The 24,461-nt window shown below is 40.4% G+C and overlaps 1 protein-coding gene across 1 annotated transcript in view; it reads right to left on the bottom strand.

The window, feature by feature from the left end:
- CD5 (CD5 molecule) overlaps positions 1–24,461 on the bottom strand; it is a 34,265-nt gene that overhangs the window by 4,072 nt on the left and 5,732 nt on the right. The window contains exons 2-7 of the mRNA XM_070744878.1: positions 15,375–15,671; positions 12,795–12,863; positions 11,273–11,566; positions 9,046–9,171; positions 7,635–7,688; positions 2,278–2,388 (exon numbers count right to left, since the gene is read on the bottom strand). Coding sequence (XP_070600979.1) covers positions 2,278–2,388; positions 7,635–7,688; positions 9,046–9,171; positions 11,273–11,566; positions 12,795–12,863; positions 15,375–15,671 — 951 coding nt within the window. The remainder of the gene's footprint in view (positions 1–2,277; positions 2,389–7,634; positions 7,689–9,045; positions 9,172–11,272; positions 11,567–12,794; positions 12,864–15,374; positions 15,672–24,461) is intronic.

The raw sequence follows: 24,461 nt of genomic DNA on the forward strand, positions 1-24,461 counted from the left end.
CATCTATCTAGCTATGGTATATATCTCCCTCCCCCCCGTCCCCCCTCCCCCCTCCCTCCCTCCCTATATATAATCTGTTATTTCATAGCATCACAAATGGTAACCAAAATTACAGTTCTAACAGACTTATAGGTATATGAAATGTTTGCCTTCTCTTATCTCTGTCACTATGATTACTTCAGAGCAAGATTTAAAATATGGTGCAGACCAATATTAGCATCAGTGCAGTTTTTGATTTTCTGCAAAAAACGGAAAACTACCATTCAGAATTTGTTCACGAAGAATAATCACAAACAGAAGATTTGTACTGGCGTAATGAGAATTGATTAGTTTACTTCATCTGGACCCACCCAAAAATATAGATAACTGAGAAACTGGCCCTCCATTAGGATATTGTTGAAAACCCAGTAAAAAATGACACTGAACATCCAGCAAAGTTTATATGTTGTAATGCCTTGATCTGATATGCGATGCCTGAATGTAGCTTATGAATCATTTCCCCACAGAGGAGATAAAAATAATATATATTCATAGCCTGATATAAAACTGAACATTATCATGGGTCATGATGCTCTGTTTAGATCAATGTTTTAGCTGCCCCAGCTACAAATGGTTGGGCTCCAATATAAGGGGAAAAGAAAGGAACCGAGCTGGCATGAAGTTATTATTATTATTATTATTATTATTATTATTATTAATTGGATTTGTATGCTGCCCCTCTCCGCAAACTCGGGGCGGCTAACAACAATGATAAAAAACAACATAAAACAATCCAATTTAATAAGACAACTAAAAACCCTTATTATAAAAACCAAACATACACACAAACATACCATACATAACTTGTAATGGCCTAGGGGAAGGAATATCCTAACTCCCCCATGCCTGGCGACAAAGGTGGGTCTTGAGTAATTTGCTAAAGACAAGGAGGGTGGGGGCCGTTCTAATCTCTGGGGGGAGTTGATTCTAGAGGGCCGGGGCCGCCACAGAGAAGGCTCTTCCCCTGGGGCCCGCCAAACAACATTGTTTGGTCAATGGGACCCGCAGAAGGCCAACTCTGTGGGACCTTATCGGCTGCTGGGATTCGTGCGGTAGAAGGCGGTTCCGGATGTATTCTGGCCCAATGCCATGTAGGGCTTTAAGTTATCATCCTATTTACTAGCTTTACTATCAGGGATGTCCATCTGATCTGTGTTGAGATTAAAATGCCTTGGCTCAACATTTTTGGATTAAAGGTGCATATTTTATGAGGCGACACCAGGGGTGGGAAGCAGGCAGGACGAGGTGGAACGCAGTTCCACCGGCGGAAATAATTAATAATAATTAATAATTTATTAGATTTGTATGCCGCCCCTCTCCGGAGACTCGGAGTGGCTCACAACAATAACAACAATGTAACAAATCCAATATATTTAAAAGACATCTAAAATCCCATTATTAAAACCATGCAGCACAATCATACCATACTTAAACAATTTAAACCCATATAAATCTCAATTTCCCCATGCCTGATGACATACGTGGGTAGCTTACGAAAGGCAAGGAGCTTACAAAAGGCAAGGAGGGTGGAGGCAGTTCTAATCTCCGGAGGGGAGTTGATTCCAGAGGACCGGGGCCACCACAGAGAATGCTCTTCCTCTGGAGCCTGCCAGATGACATTATTTAGTCGACAGGACCCGGGGAAGACCAACTCTGTGGGACTGTATCGGTTGCTGGGATTTGTGTGGCAAAAGACGGTCTCGTAGGTATTCTGGTCTGATGCCATGTAGGGCTTTATAGGTCATTACCAACAGTTTGAATTGTGACCGGAAACTAATCGGCAGCCAATGCAGGAAATGAAGCTGTGTGCCCAGCTCCAGCTGACTATCCCCAACTCCCATCCTCTTCCTCCTCCTCAGAAAGCAGCAGGGAGACCAGCACTGGCAGGAGTTGCAGGGGGCCCATTTCCTCTCCCCTCTTTTCTCAACAGCTGATCGGCACCCATTCACCTAGCTACCCAGCCTGAGACAGGGGGCGACCCAGGAAGGAGAGTGTGGGAAATACGAAGCAAATTGTCACCCCAGAGAGCGACACTGGTGAGGTTGTAAGTCGAGGACTTAACAGTTCACTTGAACAATGATGATTGTTCAAGCCCCTCCCACCTGGTCACATGGCCGGCAAGCCACTCCTGCACAATCACATGATCATCAAACCACACCCACAAAATAAGGCACAACCACAGTGTGGCTGCCCATTACTGGGTGACACACACTTTTAGTCTAAGCAAGAAAATATTACCTGCATAGGGTGAGAGATAAGTTTTCTGTGAGACTTTGTTCCCCTCTTCCTGGACAACTGCACTTTCAAGACGTGTCTGTAAGGTAGCAGAGCTCTTGCGATGGAATGAAACTAAAGGAAAACATATTGTGGACTTACTTTCTATATATTGGAACCCCCTCATGTTACTATTTTGTTTCTTCACTCCAATTCTTCATTCATGCCAGGATACACATTTGTTTGTTTGTTTGTTGCATTTATATTCCGCTCACTCTGAAACAGACTCTTAGCGGCTAACAACAGTTATAAATATAATACAGATAGAAAGAGCAATAAAAAACATCAATAAAATCTACAATAGAAAAACTACTACATAAAAAAAACATACATACTAACATTCAATCCTAATTCCAGGCCTGCCGGAAAAGCCAGGTCTTGATGGGTTTCTGGAAGACCAGTAGGGAGGAGATAATGCAAATCTCTGGGGGCAGTTGATTCCACAGGATCAGAGCCACCACAGAGAAGGCTCTTCCCCGAGGTCCCGCCAACTGACATTGTTTGGGGGACGGGACCTGGAGAAGGCCGACTCTGAGGGCCCTTACTGGCCGCAGCGAGGTATGAGGAGGTGGTCCCGTAAATAGTCTGGCCCTGAGCCATTTAGGGCTTTAAAGGTAATAACCAAAAACTTGAATTGCGTTCAGAGAATGCCTGGCAACCAATGCAGCTCACATAAAGATGGAGTACGCCCGTAATTGCACGCACCACTGCCTCTTGCACCACCTAAAGCCTCTGAACGCTCTTCCAAGGCTGACTTTGTGACCAGTTGAAATTAAAATCATAGTTTGTAGGGAAAAGCTCTCATGGATCATTGCTCTTTATGACTCCTCTTAAAAACAGAGTGTTTATGGGAGCTGCCCCATTCAAAATAGCAATAGCAGTAGCATTTAGACTTATATACTGCTACATAGGGCTTTTACAGCCCCCTCTAAGCGGTTTCCAGAATCAGCCTCTTACCCGCAACAATCTGGGTCATTTTACCTACCTTGGAAGGATGGAAGGCTGAGTCAACTTTGAGTTGGTGGTGAGATTTGAACTGCTGAACTACAGCTAGCAGTTAGCTGAAGTCGCCTGCAGTCCTACACTCTAACCACTGCACCACCCGATAAAAAGAGTTTATCGAAAGAAATAATGTCCATGCTCATGTACATCCAATGTATTAAGTAAACTGTGGTGGAGCAGTGGTTAGCATACAGAACTGCAGGCTACTTCTGCTGAATGCCAGCTGCCAGCAGTTCAAGTCTCAATGGCTCAAGGTTGACTCAGGCTTCCATCCTTCCGAAGTTGGTAAAATGAGGACTCAGATTCTTGGGGGCAATATGCCGACTCTGTAAACCCCTCAGAGAGGACTGTAAAGCACTGTGAAGTCATATATAAGTCTATGTGCCATTGCTAATGCTACGTGTTAATGCCAACCACCATAGTCTTAAAACAGTTCTAGTTCAACGAAACATATGCTTTTCTGACTCAGCCTTTGAAATCACCCACAACAGCACCGGCATTGGGTTCAATTCAATTCAATTTACTAGATTTGTATGCCGCCCCTCTTCGAAGACTCGGGGCGGCTCACACAACAATAATAAAAACAGTATAACAATGGAACAAATCTAATAATAAAATTACATTAAAAAACCCCAACAATTTAAAAACCATACAACACATACATACCAAACATAAAATATAAGAAAGCCTGGGGGAGATGTCTTAATTCCCCCATGCCTGGCGATATAGGTGGGTCTTGAGTAACTTGCGAAAGACAAGGAGGGTGGGGGCCATTCTAATCTCCGGGGGGAGTTGATTCCAGAGGGCCGGGGCCGCCACAGAGAAGGCTCTTCCCCTGGGGCCCGCCAAACGACATTGTTTGGTCGATGGGACCCGAAGAAGGCCAACTCTGTGGGACCTTATCGGCCGCTGGGATTCGTGTGGTAGAAGGCGGTTCCGGAGGTATTCTGGTCCAATGCTCCTGGTTCTGCCTGGTTCTGAGAACAAGTAGTGCTGGTGGAAGGAGGCTCCGCCCACCTGCATGGGATGCTTCTACACATGTGCAGAAATGTTGCGTGCATGAGCGCGAATCGGTAGCAACGGGTTTTAGAACCTACTATTAAACAGCACCCCCAGTTCTGTGCACACATCTTTCATTGAAAAAATTGCACACACACATATATGTTCTTTTAAAAATGGAAGTAACTTGCACTTTCATCCCAGGGTCAAAAGCCTCAGTGGTGTGGAAGAAGAGAATGTTTGGAACCCTATGTCCTGGGACTGGGACAAAGAGGCTTCATATAAGAGCGGACACATCCTGGTTAAGGCCTTTCATTGCTGCTATTCAGTATTCCAAAATTAAAGAACAGGATTACAGACACATAGTTAACATTACATCCAGTCTGTTTCTTCAAAGGGTTTCTTTCTTGGCTGGATATCAGCAAAAACAGATTTCTGCACTGCAGTCTTCATTGGGCTGCCAACCTACTTCCCGCCTCTAGAGGGAGCCAAACCATGTTTTTGGGTCTTGGACAATAACTGAGCAATAAAATATCCACACAGACCTGCACATTTATTATTCTATCCACATGTTTCATTCAAATAGTGATTATGACACTAGATCTCTGCCCATAATCAGAAGAGGCATTTGTGGCATTTTCATTAGAATCCTCGTGTTTGCCAGGAAACGAATGACATTAGTCTTGCCTGGAATTCTTTTGCAGTTCCTCTCTGCCATATGTTTCGAGTTCAACAATGTTGCGTCCACTACAAGGACAGTGGAGACTTTAAAAGGGATGGCTGATTTTCTTCCTCTTTTGAGGAACTTGAAAGCGAGTGCTTTAGGAGCAAGATTTTGACCAGGGCTCAACAGAAGTGTTTTGAAATGTCAACTTTAGTTGTAAAATATATGGCCCAGTCATAAATAACAGAGTGCTATTTAAGAGTACATTTAGAAGAGAATAATCACTCTTCTTCCCATAGAGGCTGGAATTAAAGGATGACAGTCTCTTTAAGCAGCTCGTAACTCACAGATATCAATCAATGTCTTATGAGTCTGACAAATGTAGAGATCTGATCTTTTCCGTCTGGATTTATTCGGTGTATGGAAGATAAAGTTATACCCATAAAGACTGCATGATTGGGGTGGGAAGAGTTTGCCTTTGCCCCATCATCCAACAGCATTGTGCTTTAAATTTAATGATGCAGGTGGAGATACTGTAAGGTTGTTCTTCTACTTTCCCAGATGAGAGGCTTCCTTTGGAATGGAGGGCAACTGTTTTGCTCTTTATTCTGCTTGCCATATGGATTAGAGTCCCACCAGCCCAAAGTAAGGAGCGGTTATTCTTATAATCCCCTCCAAAGTGTTAAAGGATTGAAAAGTAGGTAAAGCTCCTACTTCACTGAGATTAAATCTTGCTAGATGCACTAAGTGCTAGGGTGTCACTGATCACTTGTATTTATAATGAGAACATAAAACCTGCATTAGTAAACGTGTATAGTGTTGTGGTTAGCTCTGGAAACATGCCGCAGGCCTGTTTTGCTCCCGATGGAATCTGCCGACGAAGCCTCCTCTGACCAAGGAAGCATGAGTGACAGGGAAGAGGGGAGTTTGGCAGACAGCCCAGGAGGAGATCAATCATCTGTATCATCCCTGGATTCTGAACAAGAATTAATGACACATCCACGCATGCGTAGAGTGATGCATAGGAGACAACAACTGAAGGATTATTACAAGAGAAAATGAGGCCACCTGTGGTTGGGTGGGGCTGCTCTAATTAGTGCTACAATAAAAGTGCAGCTTGGTGTTTTAGCCTCATGGCAGTTTATCTGATTCATTGTTTCATCAAGATTGTGGTTTTTGTGCTGTTCAAGATTGTGTGTGGACTCTCTGGACTTTAGAATTGGACTCAATTTCCCAGTTATTGGATGAGCAATTGGATTGCATTTAACCTGTGCCTTGTGTGTACCAGAAAATCCCTTTGACATTTAGAAAGGGAGCTGTTTCTGTTTTTCTGTTTATAAAAACTTTTGGGTTTTCCTTTTATCGTGTGGTATGTGTCTTCCTGGACTAATTACCCTGTAATTACGGGTGGTTGAAACACTCCAGCAGAACAGTATAGTAAATGTGTTGGTTTTGACCTATAAAGCCCTTCATGGCATTGGACCAAAAAAGGGGACACAATCTGAAGTTAGTTGGGGGAAAGATCAAAAGCAACATGAGAAAATATTATTTTACTGAAAGAGTAGTAGATCCTTGGAACAAACTTCCAGCAGACGTGGTAGATAAATCCACAGTAACTGAATTTAAACATGCCTGGGATAAACATATATCCATCCTAAGATAAAATACAGAAAATAGTATAAGGGCAGACTAGATGGACCATGAGGTCTTTTTCTGCCGTCAGACTTCTATGTTTCTATGTTTCTAATATCTCCGGGACTGCCTTCTGCCACATGAATCCCAGCGACCAGTAAGGTCCCACAGAGTTGGCCTTTTCCGGGTCCCATCGAGAAAACAATGTCATCTGGTGGGATCCAGGGGAAGAGCCTTCTCTGTGGCGGCCCCAACCCTCTGGAATCAACTCCCTCCAGAGATTATGATTGTCCCCACCCTCCTTGCCTTTCATAATCTCCTTAAAACCCACCTCTGTCATCAGGCATGGGGAAATTGATTCCCCTGGGCTGTTTCCATTTTATGTATGGTTTGTATGAGATGTATGATTGTTTTTATATTAAGGGTCTGTGGAGAGGGGCGGCATACAAATCTAATTAATAATAGTAATGCTAATAATGCTAATAATGCTAATAATGCTAATAATGCTAATAATGCTAATAATGCTAATAATGCTAATAATAATAATAATAATAATAATAATAATAATAATAATAATAATAATTTCATGAAGATCTAAAAATTGAGCTGCAACGACTCTGGCATAAGCCAGTGAAAGTGGTCCCAGTAGTACTTGGCACGCTGGGCGCAGTGCCAAAGGATCTCAGCGGACATTTGAAAACCATCAGAATTGACAAAATCTCCACCTGTCAATTGCAAAAGGACGCTTTACTGGGATTGGCAAACATAATTCGCCACTACATCACACAGTCCTAGGTGCTTGGGAAGTGCCCGACTGGTGATGAAATATGAAATCCAGCATAGTGATCTCGTTTGCTGTGTTGTATTGACAACAACAGCAACAACAACAACAACAATAATAATAATAATAATAATAATAATAATAATCAGTGTCCCTATATACGTTATGGGACATGCAAATGACTACTCCCTTTGATTTACACACTGTGGATTCTTGTTCCCTGCTTTGCAGGTGATTTCTTACCATTTTGGTTCACCCCACTTGGGCCAATCCATTGTTGCTGCCTCTTTTTGGAATCTGCGGAGAGATGGAAAGAAGGCACATGGAATTGATGACATAAGCAGATCAGAGGTGGGTTCGGACCAGTTTGGACCGATGGTGACATCACAATGATGGATGCTGCCATCTTTTTTTTAAAAATGATTTTTTTAAAAAAAAAAAATTCCCATGGGTTTTTTCTTCTGTGCCTGTGCAGAAGCCAAATTTAGAGTGATGCATAGGAGTCAACAACTGAAGGATTATTACAAGAGAAAATGAGGCCACCTGTGGTTGGGTGGGGCTCCAGTAATTAGGGCTGCTGTGTTTGGCTGTTGTGAAAGAGTATGTGATCGCAGTTCTTCAGGAATCGTGTGTTGCTGTTTTCTGGACTTTGTTTGTTGATTTTTCATGCCTTTGAAACCAAAGCAGAGCAACGTGTGTGTGTTGTGTCTCACTTCGTTGGAAGAAGAAGGGGTGTGAAGTTTCTTCACAGCTGCTAGCTAAGTACAGTACTTAATGACTGCTTAAGGGAAATTGTACAGACTACCCGGTTGTTTTGGGACCAGTGCTCTTTGCAATACAAAAAGAGTGCTTAGTTTATTTTGAATTTTGTGATAAAGAACATTGTTTTGAATTTTCAAACGTGTGTGTGTGTCTGCAATTTGTACCCTTGAATTTTCGGGAGGCTCTTACCAGAGAGCCTGGCAGAACAGATGGAAACAACAAACAGAAACAAAAAGGGCTCAGCGGTATCCATCTAAGGAGTCCTTTTTGCTCTTGAAGCTTGATTGTTTGCTTGCAGATATTTCATTACCTAGCTAGATAACATCATGCCCCCCCCCAAAAAAGATTAATCATGTCATGCAGTTGGGTAATGAAATGTCTGCAATCAAACTACCAAGCTCAGAGAGTTCACAGTTCAGTCCCGAGCTACATATATTTTCTTTTATTGAGAGTGCGTCTAAATTTGGGGGAAATCTGATGCAGGGATTAACATCTTTGATATTAATGAGGTTGATGGGGTTGATGGCAGAAGGTAAAATTTCAAGGAAGGTATATGGACAAAAATAGACCATACAAATTGATGCTATCAGGGCACTTAAAAAAGAAAGGCGTAAATGTGCATGTGTTTGAGTAGAGAGTACAATAGAGCATACAGTAGTCCCAGAATGAAAAGTCCTGGTGCAATCAATGGATCTCCCAAGCCAGTTTCTTCAGCCTAAATATTAGTCTTTGGAAAAAAAACATGTCATGGTGCTTTTTTTCTGGACTTCCACACATTTTTTCATACGGTTGTAAGAGCACACACAAAGAAACACAGACACACACAGACACACACGCAAGCTGAGACCTAAAACAGACTGACAGTCTATATTAGCAATGCATTCTTACTTACATTTTTTCATAATTTTTTTGTAGGTAGGAAGAGCAAAGATGCTCAGAAGAATTCCTATAAGAACAAGACCAAGCAGGATTCCTAAGACAGTCTCCGAACTGGATTTCTGGGACTTCAAATCTTGATCTGGAGAAACAGAAAATCCTATAGTTTATGGACTTTTCCTCTCAGCTATGGTAGGTTTTCCATTTCCTAATTTAAGTTGAAAATGTGCTGAAGACTTGATCAGGTTTGTTTGTTTGTTTTATTTGTCAACAAGTGCAAGGAAATAGGACACATGAAAAAAAAAAGGCACAAATAAATGGATATTTATTTATTTATTTATATTAATCTATCTGCAGGTTCTGTGGATTATTTGCAGTTCTATTTGGTTATCAAGATGCTATGAAAATATTCATATCTGTTTGTTTGTGAATCAAAAGTTCAGAAAGTGCCAATCACTTATTTTTGCAGATGTTTCAGGTGTCAGGGTTCCAAATAGTATCCTAGATTAAATCAGAGTCCGAGGCACAGCATTGCTCAAAATTCCAATTTATTAACAGAACCATGTTGGCACATCTGTGAGAAACCCCGAATCTAAAGCTGTAAGGGTTTCTCCACCCAGTTTCAAGTTCTTTCCCTTGCTCCCACACCCACATGTTCATCATGTTGACCAGTTGTTTTTTGCCAACGTGTCTGCTACTCCCAGCAGCTTCTGGGCAGGTACTGAACAAAGGATGACCTTGAGATTCTAGAAGGAATTTGCTTTGGCTACATCTCTACATCCCTCATGCAACAGCCCCTCCCAAGTTTCCACAGCAAGAACACATTCTAAAGCATAATGTGTGACAGGCCAAAGTCTCCAAGTCAACAATGGCTTCGGCCTGACATCAGGATTGCCAAGAACTGATTTAGGATATCTCCACTGTCCCTTATATTCTCAGTGTTGGCATACTGGCAGTTCTATTGTGACACGATTCTCAAAATGATAACGTAGGGTAAACCAACACGGATCAAGTCTGTTTCAAATGGATTACAGGGCACTCCTTTAAACACAGAGTGCAATGCGACACTGAAACAGCTTATAATTGCAAGCCCATGTTAAGATGCAGCATGGTCAGTAGATGATAGCCCACTTGTACGTAGATACTGGGACTGCAGCTAGTTCTGAAAGATTTCTATATCTTCAATAGCAACAAGCTCATTTTCAGAGAAATACTATTGCTTTTAGGCCCTCTCATTTAATATTTCAGCATCAGAATGATTCCCACCTCGTGCAATTTTTACACTCCTTCCAGCATTCAGCCTGACTGTATAGGAATAATTCATGTACTGGAATGATTCCACTATAAATATCATTTAGAAAGTAGCTATCACATACCATCTGTCACCCATTAAGTTAACTCTGAACATCCACGTTCAGAATACTAGGTTAACAGTTTTCTTATCAATATAATTCAAACCTCCCTTTAAGGTTGTTCAAGAAATAAAGTGCCAACCTTCATAAGATCAGGAGCTATACTGAGTTTGTATAGTTCTGGTTGTCACTGTTTGTAGTATGGGAAGAGGTAGACCCATATCCAGCATTTCAGGAATAAGATTCCCCTCTTGGAATAATAGTTCAGTGGTACCTCTACCTCCAAACTTAATTTGTTCCGTGACCAGGTTCGTAAATAGAAAAGTTTTTTAAAAGAAACAATTTTCCCCATAGGAATCAATGTAAAAGCAAATAATGAGTGCGATTGGGGAAACCACAGTGAGGGTGGAGGCCTGTTTCCTCCCAGGAGATTCCTAGAGAGGCCCCACGGAGGCTTTTCCCTGCCTTTTCCGGCCCTGATTCCTCCCAGGAGATTCCTAGAGAGGCCCCATGGAGGCTTCTCCCTGCCCTTTCCAGTTAAAGTTTCAGATACTCAGGTTTGTAAATGGAAAAATTGTTCTTGAGAAGAGGCAAAAAACCTTGAACACCAGGTTCTTATCTAGAAAAGTTTGTAAGTAGAGGCGTTCTTAGGTAGAGGTACCAGTTTACAGGAATTTTTTTTAAAAAAAAATGGGGAGGGAAACTAGAAAATGCAATCATTCCTCCACAAGCTGGTACGATTTCAGAATTCTAGTGCATTACTCAACCACTTTGTACAAAATTGCCCTCCCATAATTGCACTGAAAGACCAATTTTGTGTAATTTAAATGATGAGCACAAATGAAAAGCCGCGCAGGGATTGAGGGTGCTCTTCTAGTAAGGTTTGCTCACCTGAACATCTAACCAGAGTTAGGCTTAAGCATTCTTGTGTGCTTCCTGAGCATTCATCCAGGCTAAGATTCCTTTTCTCACACTGCAGCTTCTCCCAGTGGTGAAGTGACCTTTCCCTGTTCTGATCCTTGTGTACAGGATTTTCACAGTTTACTCCCTGGCAGACCCTGGGTTCCAGCTGATCCCACCACCTTTGTAAACCCAGGCAAAGCATTTTCTCGTAGCCTTCAACATCTGTCTCCAAAATTCCTGAACACAAGGAGGTTCCTTTTTCAATGTTTGTCCTTGGGCGATCTGTGAAAGGTAACACAAGCACTGATCAAGCAATGTAGCAGTAGTATGATTAACAGTGCAAACATCAAACTCAAGGTTTTGTGTTCATATTTTAACTTTTCCAATGAAAACCATAAATACTTCCTTATGAATACTTTAGATATGATACATGAAGTGTAGACAGCTAATATTCTCCAGCTGTTTGGAATATTAACTCTATCAGCATTAGCCGACATTCTCACAAGGCAGTTTTGCTTTATAGCCTTGAGAAAATTTCAGAGTATAAGACACACCCTTTTCCTCCCTAAAAGAGGCTGAAAATTTGGATGCATCTTATACTTTGAATGTAGCTTTTTTTGAAGCTTTTTTTCCAGCCCTAACTAGGTGCTAATGATCTTCCCAGCACTGACCGACTTGCAAGCTCTTTCATTGTTACTCTCTGTGAAGAATGTTTTCCAAGCCCTAAGTCTTTGCAGACTTTCATTGCTCTACTTGCTCCGAATGTTTCTTTCCAGTCCTAACCAGGTGCTAATGATATTCCCAGCTCTTACCCGCTTGCAAGCTCTTTCACTGATACTCTCTCTGAATAAGATTTTTTAAAGCCCAAACCAGAGGATAAAATAATGTACTGAAGCTAACCAGACTAAGGACGCTAGTGAGATGAATGTCTGGTAAACAGATTTCACCCCACTCCCCTATTTTTCTTCCCCTAAAATGTGTCTTATACTCTGGAGCGTCATATACATTGAAAAATACAGCACTAAAAGTTGTTGGAAGCCAGGTAGCATATAATTTTAAGTCACTATCACCATTAGCAAAGATTTCCGTTTTCCTACTGTGCTGTCACCACAGATAGAAATAGTTAGCTTGTATTAAGACATATTTCTTTAAGATATTGCATTAGGGGAATTGTAGTTAGATTGCACTCTGGATAATGTAGTTTTACATGCGACCACAGCTGTGTATTCTTATTGGTTCTGACCTGTGATGAGGGGTAATTGGAGAGAACATTCCAAGGGGTTGTTTTTCACTAAGTAAGATAGCATGTAAAAGCAACATGTAGAACAGCATGAGGGCAGAGACAAGGACAATTCAACCTCTTTTTATCTGTACAATGGGAAAGATTACACTGCAGAAGAATCACATCATAATAACTGTGAGTTATCATGTGGATGCCTGTAATAAAATAATCTGTGATATCTTGTTGTACTGAGTTAATACCCTACCCTGGCTCGAACAGCATACCTACCAAAGGATATTGAGGAGGTCGCCACTGGTGCTGTTGTAGGCTGGATTACCGTGGTGGTTTGCAGAGGAGCTGAAATGATAAAGATAATCCAAAGTATTTTAGAAAGAAAGATTTCAATCCAAGAGATGAATTTACTTTATTTATTGTATTGCATATCATACATGGACTAGCAATCGATATTAACATTTCACCAAGATTGATAAAACAAGAGATAAAAATGTATGTAGCACCTCAACTTGTTTTTCAGCTATGATCTTGGCTTCACAACTTGCTAGCAAGATGAACATTAATTCAGTTATTTCACTTTGTCCCTTTCATTATGCCTTAGCTAGACATAACTTTTAAAAAACATATTGAGATTTATTAAGCTATGTCCATTCTTGTTTTTATCTTTTATGAAAATATTATTATATATTTTTATCCAGCCTTTCTTTGGGAAATGCTTAAGGGTACCTACATAAGATACATCTGCATGAGATTTTCATGCCATATCAGAGGTGGGTTTCTCCTGGTTTGGATCAGTTCGCCTGAATTGGTAGCGACCCACTAGTGACATCACGCAACCAGTTTGATTGGTGCTGATCCATATGTGCTGAGATCTTTTTTTAAAAAAATTCCAGATTTAAAAAAAAGATTTTTGGGGGGATTTTTTTTCTGGGTTTTTTCTTCTGCACATGCACAGAAGCTATTACGTAAGTGGTATTACACACCTGTTCAATTTGCACACTTTCAGCAGAATGTTAAAGGTATTTGTTGTCATGGGTGCCAAGATAAAGGAGTGTTTATGCATATGTTTTGGGAATGCCCAGTAGTGCAGAATTTTTGGCAAAAAGTGCAAGAGGATATTAATAGGATATTAAATATAAGATGGATAATTACTAAGGAAATGGCAGTATTAGTTAAAAGTAATGCGATGGGAGAATTCAGAGAAATAAAACAAGTAGCAATAGAAAGCGCTCAGGTGGTAATAGTCTTGGGTTGGAAGGACGCAACAAAATGGACAATGCAAAATTGGTACCGGTACATGGTGGACCACATTCAATTTGAGATTATGGATAAAAGGATGAATTTGATTAATGAAACTGATTTGCGACAACTGATGGGACGATGGGACAAGGTAAGACAATATATGGCGAGTAGAATCCGAGACCAAACTACAAGGAATAGATTGGAATCACTCTATAATATGTAAATAAATATTTCGCTCTTGGTTGGTGGTTGGGTACGAATGTTTGTCTGGTGGTGGGCACAATCACTGAGCACTTGTTGTATGCTGCGTTTTTATATTATAAAATCAATAAAATATTTTTTTAAAAAAACTTGTGCACAGAAGTTGAATTTCCAGCACTGTGCGTGTGGTCACCACCCTGTTTTTGACATCTTTGGGGAGGGTTTTTTTGGGGGGGGGGATTTTTTTACACTGTGCATATATACATGCACAAGGCACGTGTGACCATGAAGGATGCCCACATGGAGCAGGAGGAGGCAAAATGGCAGTGACGTAAATTAGTACCCACCTCTGTGCCACATCTAAATTAGTCCTGCATCCTGCGCCTTCATTTCTTTTCGGTAGCTGAGCTAACTTACCTTAAACTCAACTGGGGGGGCAGGAGGCACCTCAGAGGAAAGCCTGCTTAGCAGTTTTGTTCCTCTCCTTCAATAATCCAGGCAAGTAAACAAGGATTTCCCCTATCGTTTTTTCATGGTGCAAAATAGAAGAAAGATCAGCTGATGTGGTATTTGCCATCTCTATTCTTTGGCTGTGCGTGTATATAGAAAAGCTGACATCTAGCATAATCAAAAATTGGTTCTAGTACTATCCGTGCTAATTGCCCATTGTATCTTTTCCATTGTTCTGGGAAGCTCTGTGCCTTTTTGATATATAAATACATGTTAATGTAGATTGTTGACATTACGTCCTTTGCCTTTTTATTTCTTGATCATATTTCATTCGCTCTGTTTTTGCTTTCCTTTTACTGTATATTGCCAGTTAATTGTTTTTGAAGCATGCTGAATTTAAAAAAAAAATAAGATAAATGTCAAAGTATATTATGTGCTAACTGAACTGAGTGGTGTCTGTGCTTACTCTGATCTGGGTAAACAGGGAATCTGATGGGTGCACAGTGCTGAAAATTACCCATACTTAATGTCTTTTCTTTCTATCCTTTCTGTTGTGAGTGGGGATTTTTGTGGCTGCAAGACCTGAGGCAACACATTATGAGGTTGTGATTTGTTTACTTCCTACCCTTGTTGGGAAGCTGCAAAAAATAAATAAATCTCAGATGCTCTTCCAAATGCTTTTGAAGGATCGGGGAAGGGAAGCAGTGCCAGAGTGAAAATCCTCACAATCTCTGGGCCAAGGCACATAATGCAGCAACCTTCCTGAAGCTAGGCAGAGTGACTGTTCAAGATTCTTGCATAGAGTTCCTAAGACAGTAGGTAAGATCCATGTTTGGTCCTCTAGGACTGGTTTCCAATTCAACTAAATCGCAACATCAGTTTCCCAGAGGCTGTCCCCATGTGACCTGCACTTTGGTCAAAGAGAGCATGCAAACAGGGAAAGGGGTTGGTTGCACACACCTTGACAAACTAGGAACACACCCAGAGAAAAGAAATCACGGGAGTCACAAGCTATGCAGTCCTTGAGAGCTGTCTCATTCCCTTGGCAGGTCATCAAGCAAGTCTCGTGCTTCTCCGATTCTTCAACATATGGTTGCAAGATCCCGAAGGGTAAGTGGCAACCAAGTTGTCTACAGGCAAACTCTGCATTCTGCTGTGTAAAATTTCTGCCGTCAATCCTCTTCCATGTGGCTACATGAAGCACCTCCAGCCACCCGGAACATCTGTAGCCTGTACCATTAAGCCTCAAATCAGTTTCTGGATAGAAAACAAAAGAATTATTGAGACCCTGGCAGATGCATTGCAGGGTTTTCTTTCTGCTGGGACCACATGTGTATGAAATGATTGGTTTGCTTTAGGCTCAATGAGTTTTGTGGACCAATTATAGTTTATTCATTAAACCATGGTTAAACATGGCTAGGCAGTGTAAATGGGATTTCAGAGTCCCTAACAAGGGTCACCCAGAAAGTAGTGCACCACATTTTTTTCTTCAACGATTATTTATTGTTTACAATGAAACTTACACAGAAGAAAGAATAATGTTTCTTCTACACTCCCTATTTTTCCATGTAATCTCCGTCCGGTTCTATGTCCTTCCTCCAGTAAGACACAACGGTGTGTGTGCCCTGTCAGTACCACTCCTTGTTCTGATCATAAAGCCATTTCTGAACTGTGCGAATCACCTCTAATGGTCTCGCACTTTGTGCCCAGCAACTAACTATACTTGTGTAGACTGCAGATTCTCCATAAACTGTACACAAATGTTTGTGAATGTTTCTTTCTCTGCAGTGAGAAATTCAATGATGACACATTCAGTAATAGGCAGCTAAAAGTTTTACCGCCACGCTGTGGGCGTGGCTTATTTTGTGGGTGTGACTTAATGGTCATGTGACTGGGGTAGGAGTGGTTTGCTGGCCATGTGACCAGGTGGGAGTGGCTTGAACGATCATCATCGTTCAAGTGAACTGTTAAGTCCTCGGCTTACAACCTTACCAGTGTCACTCGCTGGGGTGACAAGTTGCTTCATGATTCCCGCACTCTCCTTCCTGGATTGCCCCCCCAGGCTGGGTAGCTAAGCAAACGGGTGCTGCCAGAAGCATAAATGTTGCCAGCGCTGCTTCCATCCACCCCTTCTGCTTGCACCTCAGGCAGGGTGGCAGCATGAGGTTGGAGGGGAGCTGGGCAGGAGAGAGGGAAGCTTGTCCGAGGCCAAGAAGGAAGAAAGAGGAAAAAAGCAAGGTGCACAGACGCAGCAGCAGGGAAAAAAAGGAGAGCCGAGCCAAGCCCAGTAATCCAGGAAGTGACAGCTGCCGATCAGCTGGAGCTGTGCACGCATCTTCATTTCTACTGGTGGAACTGTGTTCCACCCCATCCTGCCTGCTGCCCATCCCTGGACACGCTGCTTGTAATGTACATCACTTACAGACGCCATTTCAAAACACTGCTGCAGCTACTCTATCTGTCTGAAGAAATGCAAAATTTACACACTCACTCCTGACAATTCAAATAATGTATATCTAAAGTTTTGCATTTGTAGCATTACTGTAGGCTGAGAAAAAAAAAGTGCAGCATTACTTTCTGGGCAACTCTCATACATCTCATGTCTTTCCTTATTATGAAAACATGAGAACAAAAGGTACCTACTATATTTAAGAGGAGCTGGGCTTCACAACCATCAGTAAAAACGAAAAAACAAACATTATTTGTCTTGAAAAAGATATCTACTTGCTTTCCCCCCCTTTCAGACAAAATGAAATCTGAACTGAGATTTGCCACAAGCTTACCAATCAACATATTTCCCATACTTCCACGACAATTAGATCCAAGCAAACCTTATGCATATTTACATAAGATAATTCCCACTGGGTTTACACTTGCTCCTTAATCAGGGTTGGCATTTTGGTGCCTGAGGCAAAAAATTAAAATAAAATGGTGCCCCCTCCTCATTCCGCACAGAGATGCTATGAAATTTGTAAATTTTATATTTCTGTGCCTGCATAGCTTAAGGGGCTTAAGGAAGAGACATAAGATAGGCCTTGTGACATAAAGAGTATTTTCTACTAGAGCAGGAGACGCTGGAAGGTGCTAACAGACTTTCAAACAACCACCACTATTTTTGTGAGAAGTAAGACAGATGACCTTGACGGAGATATGAAAGATCTGTCACCCGGGATCTTGCCTTACTCTCTACAGTTTCTCTCCAGGGGTGGGTTCTAACTTACTTCACCATCGGTTCGCTTTGTCTTGCGTTGCGTGGCTCCACTTCATGGGCACATGAGTGCGTATGCACAGTGCTGGGGGAAAAAAAGCCCCCCCAAGCCAAAAACCTGGCTTCTGCACATGTACAGAAAGATAAATCAGCAAAAAAATTCCCCCTCTAAACCCCCCCCAAAAGATGGCGGCATCCATGGGTGGCACCAACAGAACTGGCTCCATGATGTCATCAGCGGTTTGCTACCAGTTCTATAGAATCAATGCGAACCGGGAGGAACCTACCTCTGTTTCTCTCATTCTGCTGCCAACTTGATATGCTTCCTTTAACTCAGAGGAAAGAGCTCAGTCCTGACTCTAAAACTGAACCTGGCAATGAAGGAGATTACTAACTTTCAGGACTACATTGTCCGCCGTTACAAGTGACCACTGGAAAAAAAACAATATAAAACAAAAAAGTAGAACTGAAATAGGCTAAAGACAAGAGTATACTAACCAGTATGCATGTTGTTTTGAAGGGGGCATGTATGCATGTAAACATTTGCATTCAGCTTAAGACCATAAATTTAGAGTATTTTACAATCGTAAAGCACAGCAAAGAAACATTCAAAATGGAATAAGAAAACTTTGCCTCTAAAATTATGACAAATATTCATGCAAAGTGGTTTTTCTGATTATTATTACTTTTGTGGTGTCCAGAGGACAGTTGAGAAATGTTTCCTGCCCCTTATCCTTGGGCGGGAAAATACAGAGCCTGGATTGGCTGGCTCAGCCTGGCAGCAGGAGATATAAATAGCTGCCAGGCGTGGCCATCTTGTTGATGTTATTGTTACAGTTAGTTGATGAAGTTGCTGTCACCGTTTTCCAAATAAAGCCTGTTAACAATTGCCAGGCCTACTGTCTTTCTTTGGGCGGACTTAATAACTTTCAAACTTAGTTGTAACCTTGTCATAAGCGTCTTGCTAAAATAGAATTAAAAAAGATATTCACAATAATGTCACGTCACTGGCTAATTATTTTTAATAATAATTTTATTAAATATCACAATTAGAAAAGCAAAGAAACCCTACTACAAACTAAAAAAAAGATTTAAAAGAAAAAAAATCAAAGGTGGAGAAAAGAAAGGAAAAAGAAAAATTGAAAGAAAAAAATAGGGAGGAAGAATAAGACTATAATAAAGAAAAAGAAAAATATACAGAGAAGCGAATTAGCCTTTATCACAATGTACAAACAATTTTAGTAACTTATCACGTTTTCTTAAATACAACAAATGATTTCTTCTTTCATATCATATTTCTTGTCTATAAACTAATCCTTAAAGCTTCAGCATTTCAGTCCTGATGTCGGCAAAAGCAACAGGATTATAACAGATAACAAACTATTTTAACTTGGTTAAATAAATCAACTATGCATTCCTTCCCTTTACTTATAACAATTTTGATCTTTAGTCCCTTCAAATAATTTTCTACTACAGTACTTGATTTCTTTTCACATTTTCTTTGTCCGATTTCATTCAAATTCTTCAAAGCTTTAACAATACTCCTTTACAAATTGAATCTTGGAAAGTTATCCAGATCATTTTGTGATTTGCATATCCCTTTTAATTATTAAAGCATCAGTCAGTTTGTTTTGTATGTCCAGTGAAACATGTTTTACCATCTCATATTTGAAGCCTGTCATTTTAAAATCCATTTTCAAAGCATTCTCAATCTTGTCAGGTAAAACTTGTTCATCTTTCATAACATCTATTAGACATGGCTAGCTATAGAGGCATTCTTAAAATTAACTTCTGGATTCATTGTTCAAAAATATCTGTCAGTATGTTCGATGTTAAAATATTTGGCTTCATTCTGTAATTGTGAGTTGAATTTGAGTGTTCTTCTTTAATTATAATCTTTAGTTTTCTCTACTTTTTTTTCAAATGTCCACTTTTTAACATCTTATATTAGTAGTTCTTGCTTAATGGTCATTAGTTTAGCAAGCATTCAAAATTATGATGGCATTGAAAAAAGTGACTTACAATCAGACTTTGCACTTATTTTGTAGATCACATTATCATGATTCAGGTGCTTGGCAACTGGTTGTGCATTTATAATGGTCACAACATCATGCGGTCATATGTTCGTTATTTATAACCTCCCCAGGTATTAAAAGGAAAGCCAGCAGGGAAGGTCTCAAGTCACAGTCACACAATATCTTGCTTAATGGCCATGGTGATTTGCTTAATGATGGTGATGTAAAAAGTCATAATATTGGGTGATGCCTCACTTAAAGACTGTACCACTTAATGATGAATTTTCCAGTCCTATTGTGGTTGCAATTTGACTAGCTGTATTACATTTTAGAAAAGGAATTAAAAACAGATTTTCCATGGGAAATAGTTTTTATAATTAATTCTAACACTTTATTTCAAATTTAGTGGACCCTTTATCTATTAGTAACTTTGTAAAATCAAAGTTTTAATTGCCCTTTTGCTATTTATTTCATTTTTAATACCATTAATCCTGTATTTAACATTAAAAATGGAAGAAAATTCACTTGACACTGTAAAAATATTTTGATCAATAGCTGGGAAGCAAATGGAAGCAATTTCCAAAAATGATTTAAAAGGGAATTATGCGGACTTAGTATCCTTTCAAAGGGGCCAACCACATTTTGAGCAAAAACGGCTATTCCCCTGATTTCCCCGGGCTAAAACCACTAGTAACTATTGTCTTGCAGTCCCCTCATCTGGAACAGCTTGTGGAATGTCTCAAGTCGTCTCTTGTCTGGAGAGGAATTATTTAAAAGTCAGTCCACTCACTAGCTCTTTAATTTGCCATTGGCTCCACTTTTTGGCGGAACATCACTGGCTAAATTCCAAGTTCTACTGAATGTGGCCAAATCCATCCAGGGCTTACACCACATATTATAAGATGAATGTTACTTCTGGAAAGCTGTGATACTACCTTTCTGAGGCTCTCTTATAATATGATGATTGAAAGAGCCCATTCCCAAAGCTCATCACTCATTGCTTTGCTACATAATAGCTCTATTAATGTGCTTTCTTCTAATCCTTGAATTGACATGAAAATATATTAGCATGAATTGTACTGTCCTGGCCATTCAGTTCTATTCTGTCTGAGTAAAGAGGCTGGCAAATGGCCCTGTCCTTAATTTTTAATGCAGTGCAATTTATGGGGAATAGTTAGTTGGAACTGTTCAGCTTGGTTTATACCTCTGTCCACATCACCTCCCAGTGGGAAATGCATCCAGCAATCAGTATCCTTAATGTGCAGCAGGGGGTAATTGGGTGAATGCAAGTAGAAGCCTGGACCAATTATTTACCCATCTTTCAAATTGCCTTTATTGTCAATATGTTCTGAATATGACTCTGGTACATTTTTGAAAGGGCATTAAAAGTGACCTTTGTCCAAAACTGACCAGGCAGACAGATCATAGGCATGGCAAAGTATGCAGAATGGAAAAGCACAGAGCTCTCCTAGTATATCATGTGATTCCCTCGACATTCTGCTGTATTTACCTACGAGTGATAAAAAATTGCTCCAAACATATAAAGTCATTTTTGTTCCCTGAGTTTGCAATATAGGCAGTCATGGAGACGACTACTGTTCTGTCGAGCTCTCTGGTAGAATCCTCCCAAAAATGCACAGATACAATTTCAGACACACACACGTTTGAAAATGCAAAACAATGTTCTTTATAATGAAAATTCACTGAAACCAAGCGCTCTTTTGGTATAGCAAAGAGCACTCGTCTCCAAACAAACTGGTAATTTGTACAAGTCCCTTATCAGTTCTGTGATACTTAGCTTGCAGCTGTGAGGCAATTCACAGTCCTTCTTCTTTCACAAAGTGAAACACACTTTGCCCTGGTTTAGTTTCAAAGCAGGGAAAAATCAGCACACAAAAGGTCAAAGTCAGTAAAGCAGTCACGAAACACAAGGATCAGATAATCCTCCACAATGGCCAAACTCACAGGCTGCTATTTATAGCAGCCTCACTAATTACCACAGCCCCACCCAACCACAGGTGGCCTCATTTTCTTTGATAATAATCTCTCAGTTGTTGTTGCCTATGCATCGCTCTCCGCATGCGTGGCTGTATCATTAACTTTTGTTCTGAATCCAAGGAGGAGCTAGATAATTGATCTCTTTCTGAGCTGTCTGCCACACTCTCCTCTTCCCTGTCACTCATGTCTTCTTGGTCAGAGGAGCCTTCATCAGCAGATTCCACCGGGGGGGGGGGCAAAACAGGCCTGCAGCATGTGGATGTCTCCCCCACACCCACAGTCCTTGGGGCAGGAGCTGGGCCAGAGCTAACCACAACACCTACTAAAAACTACTCCAAAATATCTAGTCCTCTTGTAGAATCTGTTTCCTGTTCTGGACAACATTTTAGGACTGGGCTGAGAGACAGCCTCAAAAGGCTTGACACCAGATCACACTCATGGAGCAGGAAGTTATGGGAGACATTGCCTCCTCCAGCATCTCTCCTTCATCTTATTACTTCCTAAGAACCAATAAAAATGCTATTAAAATGTGTCTGCATGAAATTCTTGAACACTGGGTCTGATGTCTCTCTGTTGACGTGCAGAATTGCACTTGTGAAATTCTATACTGTATTTATTTCCATTGTCAGGAATAAGTACGTGTAACAAAGGTATTACTGAATGTTTCTATTTTATGGCTTATTGCAAGCAAGGGACCAAGTGTGTGCTCATAGCAAATGGCCAATGATTGCATTGTGACCTTGAAGCCATAAAAGCTCAGAATTATGCAAAAGGAGTAGCTCAAATTCCTACCCCATAAAATAAGATATTTTAAAAACATGGCCACGTAAAGTTCAATGCTGACAGAAGCTGTGGAAATTACACATCTCTATGACAGAGCTAACAAAAATAGCTGGCAGAACCTAGCTCTCATTTCTATTAAATTGGCTTTCTTCATAGGACTAGTGCTGTCTAGAAACTGTCTTTTGTCAGAGCCTCCTTTTAAAAGATAGATCTATAGCTATAATAAACCCTTGTATAGGAACAGCCCACATACTGTCTGAATTGTGGTTTGTGAAGAAGCAGTGGGTAGGTATTTCTTTGGACACCATGTTCTGTAGTCCAAACAAAAATGGTCATGGGGAGCAGTACTAGCAATAGGAGAGGGAAGGGCATGCCTGCAGAAGCTTAAAGTGACCAATAGGATCACAAAAACACTGTTAAATCAGAGGCTGGAGTCCTTGAGTTGGTAACAGCTCTTTTTATTAAAAAGAAATAACAGGAGCGTTCAGCTCTGCTAACAACCTTCAACTAACTCCGCGCCGAAAAGCCGCACTTATTTATACTCTTTTTTTAACACGGGAAAACCGTTTGACAGTTATTTGTTTTTGGCGGCAAGTCCATTCAACTTGCCGCCTCTTAGCCAATCAGCAGCCGGCTTTCAATTATTCAAACAAGACATAACAAACACTACTTAAAAACTGGAGCAGCTAAGTACGACTTTAAGCTGCGCTCACCTATATTTCGGAATGAGATAAAGCAGTGTTTGTCAACCTTGGTGGCTTGAAGATGTATGGACTTTAACTCCTAGAATTCCCCAAACAGATGAGATATACTGAGATGAAGGGAACAATAGGAAGACATTTGTTTTAAAAAGAGTTCATGTAGTATCTTCATGCCGTGGCTAGAGAGATGAGACGAAGAGGCATGTAGATGAGACTCAAAAAGCCACATATATCTGGCACCACATATAACCTCTCCTTATGACATCATTGACCTGCTAATCCTCCACTAGGCTGGACATCCACTACCAGCACAATTCTTCTATGATCATAATTAGTAGTGGCAAAGGAGCCTAACAGCCAGCTTACATTGGCATAAATACAACGCGTATTTTTGAATATTCTTCCTTGAGAGACTTACTTGCATCCAGCTTATTCTCTCAGGCATAATGCGAAATGCTTTTCATTCTGTTGGGCAATTTAAATTCTCAGTATAATCGGTGTTTTCATCTGTCCTTTTAAACTTCATATGGTTCTGTGATTTTAATTTTATAAACTGCTACAGGTTTTCTTTTTCAGGAACTAAGGAGGAATTTAAATATGTTTTTTAAAAGTATGTTAAAAATACATAGAGGAAGATGAAAGTAGTGTATACAGAAAATAATTGGAATTGGATGGAATTCTGGACATATAAAGTTTGAATCCAACACACTAAAAAATATAATGGGTGCCCATATTAATGTTGGGGGGAAATTGACAAAAAATGAAAGCATGATTTTTAGAAGAATACCAAGCACTTTTGATGCATGGTTGACACGAACCTGGAAATCTACTGCATGCACAGATTTTCAGAATGATCACATCTTTACCAAAAAGACAAAGTTAATTAAACCTGGATCATTTTTCATAGCATCAGCTATCTTGTGAGTGGCACATTTAAAAAAAAAAAAAAAGCTTACGGTAATTGCATTTGGAGACTCCTGCTATTTATATTAAAATGAACATGGCATGAAAGGTGGGTGATTGCTTTGCTAATACAATTTCTCCAGATTCAATTCCTCTCCGAAATAATTTTAGATTTTGCAGAAGGAACCCAAAAATGGAATGGGAAAATTCTGTTTATGAGAAAATGGGAGCATTTCTGGTGGAGGTTGAAATATTAATTTAATTCAATTTATTTAACTTCTATTCCATCCAATCCTGTAGGACTCAGGATTAAGTTACAATTTCTCCAGAGTCATCGTTCTGACCTGACCTGGGGAAATCTCATAATTTGATTTTATGAGTAAGAAATCCATGGTCCTTTAGCGGTGGAGATAAGTACATTCAAATCTTGGACTTATAG

Source organism: Erythrolamprus reginae, chromosome 1, assembly GCF_031021105.1.
Source record: "Erythrolamprus reginae isolate rEryReg1 chromosome 1, rEryReg1.hap1, whole genome shotgun sequence".
Taxonomy (NCBI): Eukaryota; Metazoa; Chordata; class Lepidosauria; order Squamata; family Dipsadidae; genus Erythrolamprus; species Erythrolamprus reginae.